At 36.5% G+C, this 9,166-nt stretch overlaps 1 protein-coding gene across 1 annotated transcript; it reads right to left on the minus strand.

Annotated features, from left to right (window-relative positions):
* Nucleotides 1-72: 72 nt before the first annotated feature.
* hgsnat (heparan-alpha-glucosaminide N-acetyltransferase) lies at nt 73-8,616 on the minus strand. The gene is made up of 18 exons (XM_014984407.2): nt 8,369-8,616; nt 7,117-7,232; nt 6,866-7,002; nt 6,067-6,185; nt 5,867-5,936; nt 5,602-5,671; nt 5,387-5,487; nt 4,698-4,774; nt 4,557-4,587; nt 4,185-4,345; nt 3,911-4,026; nt 3,672-3,793; nt 3,283-3,409; nt 2,675-2,761; nt 2,492-2,569; nt 1,828-1,898; nt 1,196-1,308; nt 73-1,048 (listed from the first exon to the last, which is right to left on the minus strand). The coding sequence occupies exons 1-18, from the start codon at nt 8,553-8,555 to the stop codon at nt 867-869; spliced, it is 1,965 nt and encodes a 654-aa protein (XP_014839893.2). The 5' UTR covers nt 8,556-8,616; the 3' UTR covers nt 73-866.
* Between the last annotated feature and the right edge of the window lie 550 nt (nt 8,617-9,166).

A 9,166-nucleotide genomic window follows, 5' to 3' on the forward strand; every position in this document is an offset into this window, starting at 1 on the left:
GAAAATATCCATCTTTCTTTTGTTTTCAAAAGAAATTGTAAGGTGCCACATAAAGTATATTTAAACTCAAAATAACAAGTCTGAATTATCTTTATTAAATAATTTTCAAATTATGAACAATATAAAAAAAATTCAATGTATAAAAGTTTGACAAAATCAATTCAAAAAGTACAAGATGAACACTTATACCAAAATCTGACAGCATTTGGATAATCAGCATGTTTTACATTTAATTCTTTGTAAATGTGCTCTAAAACATTTCTATGTGTCTATCTGACGTTTGTGGAAATAAACAGCATTGTTGTTTTAAAACATGCTAGCACAAGTCAATGACTGGACTTTTCAAATATTTGATGACAAGTAGTGAAATCAATTAAAGTCTGCTGGCATCCTGAATTCACTTCCCAGATGTTTTTTTCCCTAAAAAAACAAATGGGGTAACATCTTACAATTTTGAGCTAAAAAAAAAAAAAAAAGTATATTGCAGAACCCCAAATCACTAAACCATCTAAACCATTAATCTGCTTTTCGGTTTTCAGAGACCGAAAACCAGATTTAAAGAGAACAAATATATACTTGGTAATATTAATCAAAAATGTGGGCGAAAAAAAGTAATTTGCGCTAAACATCTTTGGCCCTGCAGTTTAATGATCATTAACAAAGGATGCAAGATGAGAAAAGCGATGGTGATGTCTGCTTTGTAAGATGAAATCAAACCAGTTTAGAAAAAAGTAATTATTAAGGTACTTATAAAGTAAATTAATAGCTGTTCCCACATGGTTTTAAATGTTATCACCAGCAATTCAGATGTAAAAAAAATATATTTGCATTGCTTGTGCACTCCTGCTGATTTAGTAAGCTGTCCTTTAGATTTTCCAGAAAATCCTCTTTCTGTAGAGGATATAAGAGATAACAACCCACAAAGATGTGGCGAGAATATTCTGGATGAGGTGCTCAGCGTGTGACTGGCTGTTGGCCATATGCCAGCGGAAGGGAAAGTAGTCCTCAAACACTTCATGCCCCACATACACAAGAATGGAGTTCATACCTGAAATCAAGCAAACGAGTGAGAGTGAAGGAACAGTCACAATGGCTCCCAATCCATCAAACAGGTACATGGGCTTATCTTGATCACGACAAATTATATAAATACAGTCTAGCCATTCAGTTCTGTATTTCTAACAGAAATGCTCACCAGGGTAGTAGAAAGGTGCCCCAGACCACCATTTCTTAACATCAATTGTGTAGTAGACCAGCACAAGCAACACAAAGGCAAAACAAGCCAATGTTGTCACATAGGACAGTGACCTGGAGGTGATACAAAGAGACACAAGATAATTATTAAAGATGTTCAGATTAGGTGTTGTTAAGTTAGTTAAAAGAAAAATGGGAAACTGCACATCAATGAATATGGGTACAATCTGAAGTGAGTGTCTTGGCAGGCTGATAGTATAACACTGTCAATCAGATTACCCCAATAACACAATTAATACTAATTGAACAGATACAAGTAAAGGCCATGGGTTGGAAAAGAACTCAAAATAAAGGAGCATTTCTCATATACATAAATATCTCCATTGGTTGCATGCCTACAAGTCCACTGATGTTTGATGTGTTTACAGAACAAAATTCACGAGTTTTCTTAGTTGAAAATTAATTAGGAAAAAAAAAAAAACGTAATTGTCAGAAAATGTTAAGTATTTACATTTTAAAATTAAAAACAATTGTTTGGGGGAATGTTCTTAAGCATTTGTTCAACCAACACAAAAAGGTAACCACACTTGGAATACACTTTCCCATATTACAATATTTAGGAGCAAACCTTACCACAAGTTCTTGTTGACAGGAATGAAACCTTTGTCTGTGGAGCACTCGGTCAGAACTGCTGATATGGCTCCCTGAGGGATGAAGAATAGTCAATTATCCAGAGGGGAGGAAAATAACCATCAGGAAACATAATTTTCAGTACAATTAGTCATTTCAGAAATGCAAATATTGAAAGTGTTTTTAAATCACCTAGCCTGATGAACTCATGCTGAGATGCTAAACTAGTATATTGAAGACGACCGTTGTTAAAAGAAAGTACACCTACTATAAGTTTTAGGGGTTTTAATATGGCCTATGGTGTGTTATGAGCTAAGATCAAATTTAAATTTAACTTAAATTTTACAAAATACACCACAGACTTGACTGCCCATTATCTTTTCAAAAAAAACAAAACAAAACAAAAAAAAAACTGTAAATGCTGTGTGAGGAAAAATAAGGGGCCTTCTTGGTGCTTTCACATTACAAAGAATTATTTTTTCTACTTTTCTTCAAGCTTAGTAACTTTTTAACTTGTTCTCTTTTCCTCAAATGTGACTCCTTTATTCCTAAATGGATGTATGTGTGCATGTGGTGTCTTTGAAAACATAATCGGCTTGTGAGTTCTCAGATCTACTAGTCTGGTTTTATTTCATGTTTGTACAAAGTTAATAGGTAATTATCTTACCAGTAAGAGACCCCAGATGAGAAATCTTGAAATAACACTTGTAGGAACATCTCTGTAGTGTAAAAGTATCTTTCCAGCCTGAGCACAAAAAATATATGCATTATAAACACTTACTTGATATTACAATCCTATATATTCATTTACTTTTTTTTTTTTTTTACAAAGTATTAAATAAATACTAACCTGTAATCCAAGAAAAGCCATAAGGACAGAGTTGATGCTTCCCAAAACACCTTCTGGATCAAAAGGCATCTTAGTTGCATAAATCACCTGAATATTACAATGACAACAAAGAGGTGTTTATGTAAATATTCTAAAACTGATTCAGATCACTTTTCAGTAATATTTGTGTAACTGTGGGAGGGCCAATTAGGAAGTAAGTCTTTATAATTAGAGCTGCACTGATCAGAACATTGTCATCAGTTTCCTGAGGAGCCCTGACTTAACTGCAGATATTTGACCATGTCATACAAACCACATTCTTCCATCAATCCATTCATTGTCTAGACTCACTTATCTATGAAAATGGGGGTTTGTGGTTGTGAGGGCTTGTACCTATCATAGAAAATACAGTTTCTTGTCTTTTTGTACACCTTAGTGATACTGAGAATAGGCAACTTTTAGTCTTCTTAGTGCCGTTGCACTAAAGAAGTAGGGCTTAGGGATGGTGTGTTCACTCATTTGAAAAGTTTATTTTAACATTGCTGACTTGCCAGTCTGGGCTGATCAAGTAGAAATTTCTTGGTGCATCTCTAACAATAAAATTAGCACAAAATAAACATTGCACAAACCTTCGATGAGGGACTTTGGTAAATATGCTGTTCTCCCAGTAGCCTGCGGTCAATGTAACCAGCTGCTCCGCCTGTGCAATTCGCATGGAGGCCCATATCCCCGATCCCACCTGGACCCAGGTATCCTCTGTACCAACAGGAAGGGATAAATTCATGTTACTGATAGGGCAGACAAAGGAGCAGAATTGACTGCTTCAGTGTTATCTAAAAATTCTGTACAAAAGAAAATATTTGTTGAAGTTTACAAATGAAGCTGAATTTAATGCAGTAAAAGCATCCAGAGGTCCTGAGGAGGTATACATTTCTCACTTAGAGAGAATGTCTTCTTTTAGCAAACAAAAAAAACCCAACAATTTATTGTTGCTGCACAAAAGCACTGGTTGACTCACGTTGGGCAATCTGGTACAGGAAGAAGGAAAGTGAGGCACAGCCAAACAATTTCCATAAGAAGCACGCAAACCCAGGCTGGCCAGTAAAGTATTATATCAAGACCAGGAGACCACCAAGCATCCTGGAAAACAGACAATTCTCATTAGCAGTTGGAACAAATTAAAGCTTTTCTAAAGATTTCTTTAAAACATATAAAGAAATGTTAAATAATGATGGCAAAGCAAAGCTTTTGGCTGACTGTTGTGAGTATGTCCAGATGTCCTCTTGCCACCAGTAAGTCCAAACTAGCAACAACCAAGTACGACCAGGCGAGGCGCTGCAGCACACCCGGGATCCTCAAGTTGTCAATCGATACTGTGGAGTAAATTATACACTTAAGGCAAAGACACAAGATGAGAGACTACAACAAATGTAAGCTATAAAGGCCAATTTTATACACTTTAGGTCTGAATTCAGCAAAAATAATCAATAATAAATGGCAAACAACATCCACTGGAGACATTTATTCTTACACGGTCCAAGGCAGTAGTTTGGGTTAATGATGAAGACACCAATGAGAAACAGCTGAGCGCTCCTCCATATGACTTTCTTGAGCAGAGAGGAACGACTCGCTCCCCCACGCAGCATTGAGTTGATGGAGAGTGCGATGGATGTGCCCATGATGAACACAAACCTGGTGGAGGACGGAGACGTGCAGTGAAGGGAGAGAAGATGAAACATAACTGGAAGGGACCACCAGGACAAACGTTGGGAGCTGAAAACTCTTACACTCTTATACCCTTCCCGTGTATATATGAAACAATTGTAGGTAAAACAATAGCATGGAAATATTCTTTATTGTCCCACAGTGGGGAAATTCATTGAAAATAATTAACTTGTCTTACCAAGGAAAAACAAGATCAGCAACTGTAAGACCTGTGAAGCGAAGGACAATAAATAAATCAACAAAATGAACGACAACAAGAGCCAAGATGACAACGGAAAAAAGCATAAAAAAAGGAAGAAAGCTAAAAGGTTAGGCTCACCGTTCCAACTTGAATGTCTGAAGAACCAGTATCGTCCTCCTCCATAGTTCACAAACACCATAATAACCAAAGAGATCCTACAGGAATTTGAAAAGATGGAAAAAACTTTTAATAAAGAGTGTCTTGCATTTCAGTGTACTTGCAACTATTCACATCCCCCTGAGTCTTCTTAAATATTGTCAGATTAAAACCACAAATGTTATTATGTATATTATTGTGAATTTGTGTAACAGACCAACAGAACATTGTGCATCATTGTGACTCCAAACATATAAGCAAATTTAAACGAAATGGTTAGATTTTAAAAGTTTAGTCCTTCAAGACCTGTGTTAAATCTCTGCTTCAATGCACCTAATTAAAATTATCATATCACTGCATGTTGAGGTAATTTGTGAAAAAGTTTGTGGGGAAGGAATACTTTTGAAAGGGACTATATACCAGAAAGTTTGACCACAAACTCTGTCTTTTTCAAACAAAAACAAATAACTAAACTGTTTCTTCTTTATGACAATGTAGCACCAAGAAACTGAGTACGTTTGCTAGTGGAGTGGAGTAAAATAATATGATTGTTTCAATATCTCCTTTGTTGTAAGAATCACATGAAATGAAAATGACAAGTCAGGCTAAAGTTGTAAATTAGTTAATGCTGCGTCAGCAGAGCTGGACTGAAACGCGGGGGCGGGTCTTACCCTCTGAACGTGTCGAGCGAACGAAGCCTTCTGTTGGCGTTGGCCGGGGAAGGGAGGATGTTGTCAGTAACTAGCCCGTCTGTCCGAGGAGACCCCAGTTCCTGGTTGGTTGGAGTAAGTTTACATGTGAACTTTATTGTATTCTCCCAAAATTAGGTGCTTAAATCACAAAGGAATTTTAGAAAAAAAAAAAAACTGCAGGGAGAAACACTCACAGAATTAATGAGCCTCTCTGTCTCCATGGTCCCACTGATTCTGAGGACGAAACCCCTTACCACACCAAATCTAGACAAGAATCACAGTACTGGGAACCACTTAGAAACACAGCACTTAATAACAGACTGGTGCTTGAGAGATTTACATACATTTTTATCCAAACACTGCCAATATTATTCATGAAAACACACACACAAGACTTAAAACGACATCTTATTAGGAAATGATTTAATAAAAAAGACAAATATTATAAATCAGCCCCACCTTAATACTCTACATCCGACGGCAAATATCAAGGCCAGTCCCACAAAGACAAAAAAAGCAACCAAGATCGCTGCATGGAAAAAGCGGGACATTAGTGTAAAGAAATGTTATTTGTACAAGCCTCATTCTAGGGCTCAAAATTTTTAACCTTCATCTATATGACCCCAGTGTAATAAAGCATTCATGTGTGTGACACTCACGCATATTACTGTTTACAGGCTCTGAATTGGTCACTAGGGAGCAGTTAGTGAGCGAGACGTTGTTGAGGTTTTTCATCCACAGAGAGTAGTTCCCATGCTCCCCGAAGTGGAATTGAACTCTGGGAATTAAAACATCAACCAAACACAGTAAATTTAACTGGTTATTAAATTCTTTCATAAAGACTGTCACTTATCCTTGCTTTTGTATATACTATGCCAAGCAAAAAAAAAAAAAAAAAAAAACAAGTCATACTGCTAGAACGTTTTCATTTAATCGTGTCAAAACTACAAATTTATTTGTATTTTAATGGAATTTGATTTGCGATAGACAAGCATGAGGTAGTGCAAAACTGTAAGTCTAATGGAGAGAGATGCATAGCTTTTCTACATGTTTATAAATAAAAAACTGTAACGTGTGGAGTGCATTTGCATTCAACGTTCAATCCATCCTCTGAAAAAGGAGAGAATGTAACCTAACTGCAAACCTACCAAGATATGGCTGTCCAGCTAAACTAACAAGCTGAGCAAGAAAAGCATTAATCAAATAAATACCAAAATAAAGCCAAATAAAATACATTGTCTACAGTGGCTGTAACATGACAAGACTTTTCAAGACAACATAGACAGCCAGTTGATGCATATTTAAAACTCGTAAAAATGCTTTAAAATTGCTCAAGTGTGAAAGTCAATATCCAGTTGAATTCAATAGTTGATATGGAAGTTCTGTCACCAAGCCTATGATGATTAGACAGTACATTGCCATTTCTCATACACAAAGAACTACAGTGTGTAGACCTACTTGCAGATCTCCTGGGCCTCAGGAGCGCTGTTGAGCTGCAGAGTTATTTCATGCTGTGTGCTCACAGAAAAGTCAGCTGAGCCGGGCTGGCCAGGGCTGCTCCCTGCTGGCACCACCCCCAGAAGCTGGTACAAACACTAGCAGCACATATGGAAATACATCAATAAACGCATCAGATGTTTGTTTTTTTGACAGTTTTGTGATGCAGGACAGTCAAGAAGAGCTGGATAAACTGGTAGGTTGGAGCTTACCTGGTAGCAGCGCTCTGACCTCCAGGACACCAGGATCTTCGTCTCCAGCTCATTGATGACTGTCAAAAGAGCCTCATCCATCTTCAAACCAAGGTGTTTAGAGTGACCAAAGTCAGCTGGAGAGAAGAAAATCGGTCAGATGACATCCATTAACAATCGGCTTCTACATAATAAACTAAAGCGGTTCTAGCATATCATGTTCGGTTCTTCGTAGAAAACAAACAAAACAAAAAAATCAGTGCACAGCTACTATAAAAACCACGTAGATCATCAGAAATATTTACAATGATTTGTTCTGAAATAAACGCGCACGCATGCTCGGATTTTCAGGATATAATCAACAAATATCCTAAATATGCGGTTGTACAGATTAAAGAGAAAGAGGGCTATTCCAACCAGTTTGGTAGAAGAAATGCCAGTTAGCAAAAAGGTGCGGAGGACTAAAGCATGTGAGAGATCTGCAGTGTACATGGCTGCTGAGTTCACTGATCACATGCTGAGTAAATCCATAAATAGCCCTAAGAGGGAAGTTCAAATATTTGCGGCTCAGTTTCCAAACCAAAACTCAGAAATACGGTCAACCCGTTCGACCTCTTAAACATTAGCTTCGCACATACATGGTGGCTTACGGTAAAAGAGCACTAGGCGTGCCTTTGCAGGCGGATAAAAATTAAATGAAACAGTCAAGTATGTATTTATGACATTGCTATTGCTTTCACATACTTATGTTATACCCAAAATAAATATTTCATTATTTTACTGTGGATTTTTGGAGACAGATTCAGTGAAAGTACTTATGCTAATCCAGACTCTATGTAGTTTTCAGAAATGTATTTCTCTGAAATCTTAATAGGTGGCAATAAATTGTCTTTGGATTCTTTTAAAGTGTCGATGAGACTATATCCAGAATAAATATTTCATAATTTTGCTGTACAGTTTTAGAGATAGACCGAGTCAAAGTATCTCCTGACGTTTATCCAGGGTATGCTTAATTGTCTCCAACTTAGAGATGTTCTTCTCTCAAGCTAAAGGAGGTGACAACAAACTCTTTGGATTATGTTCCTCTTTAGTGACAGATAATAGTTTCAACCTTCTTCAAGTCCATAGCGGTGACTCGTTAACGATTTCTTAAAATTGTTGTAAATAGCTAGAAAGGGTTGCGAAAAGTTTTACTTAACATTAGCCAAATAGCTATGGGGCGAACCAAGCCACAAATAAATCTGATTTTATTTGCCAACATTCATGTACTTACGCGCAGAGATTTCAGCCATTAGTGGTCCTATGCAAACGGCAATAACAACAACAATGACAGCGAGGAAAAAGATATTAGCTTGTTTGGGTTGCTTCATTTCTTTTCGCTTTTCCGGCTTCTCTCTCGCAGCTGAAGATGTATGTGAAGATATGCGTTTTGGGTTTTCTTCTGGTTTCTTTTTTGCCATGTATTCAACTTCCTACACTTCCTTGTTGTTATATTATAGTGGAAGCGTGGAGGGACAAAAATGGTTCCGGTGTTCAGAAAATTGTCGCATCAATTTTGCAATCAGGCAGCAGGTGTTAAAATGTTGAACAAAGGCTATGACATTGATTTTTCAGGCAATGGATTAACGCATTTTCAGGTGTGACACACATTGGAGGGTAAAATAATCCCACAAACCTGAACATAATTCAATTCCATGCATTTTGAATAAACCCCAGTGACATTAAAAATACATAAATTAAATAAATGTTCAAATAAAGCAATGAATGGACCAACAATCACACCAAAAATAGAGACATTGTAATGTATACAATGTGACAGATATGGTTGTTTTTGACGCCCCATTTACTTTTAAATGCCTACAAGAAGGATAAATAAATAGGAGCTGAATAAAAAAAAATACAGTGGAAATAATAATTAAAATAAACAGGGAAAAATGTATAACGCTAATATGGTGAAATAATAATAATAATAATAATAATAATAATAATAATAATAATAATAATAATAATAATAAACAGATCAATGGTCACATTGTATATCATTTTCTAAAACACTTATTTTGTGCCGTTT

This window comes from Poecilia mexicana, unplaced genomic scaffold (assembly GCF_051168715.1).
Source record: "Poecilia mexicana isolate PSO_F unplaced genomic scaffold, ASM5116871v1 scaffold_1, whole genome shotgun sequence".
NCBI lineage: Eukaryota > Metazoa > Chordata > Actinopteri > Cyprinodontiformes > Poeciliidae > Poecilia > Poecilia mexicana.

Excerpts from the sequence above, each read along its gene's own strand:
- hgsnat (XM_014984407.2), bottom strand. The coding sequence starts at position 8,555 with ATGGCAAAAAAGAAACCAGAAGAAAACCCAAAACGCATATCTTCACAT. Across the intron at positions 5,937-6,066 it reads GCCTGTAAACAGTAATATGC|CGATCTTGGTTGCTTTTTTT; the intron begins GTGAGTGTCACA and ends TTTTCCATGCAG. Across the intron at positions 3,794-3,910 it reads ATCTGGACATACTCACAACA|GATGCTTGGTGGTCTCCTGG; the intron begins GTCAGCCAAAAG and ends TCTGTTTTCCAG.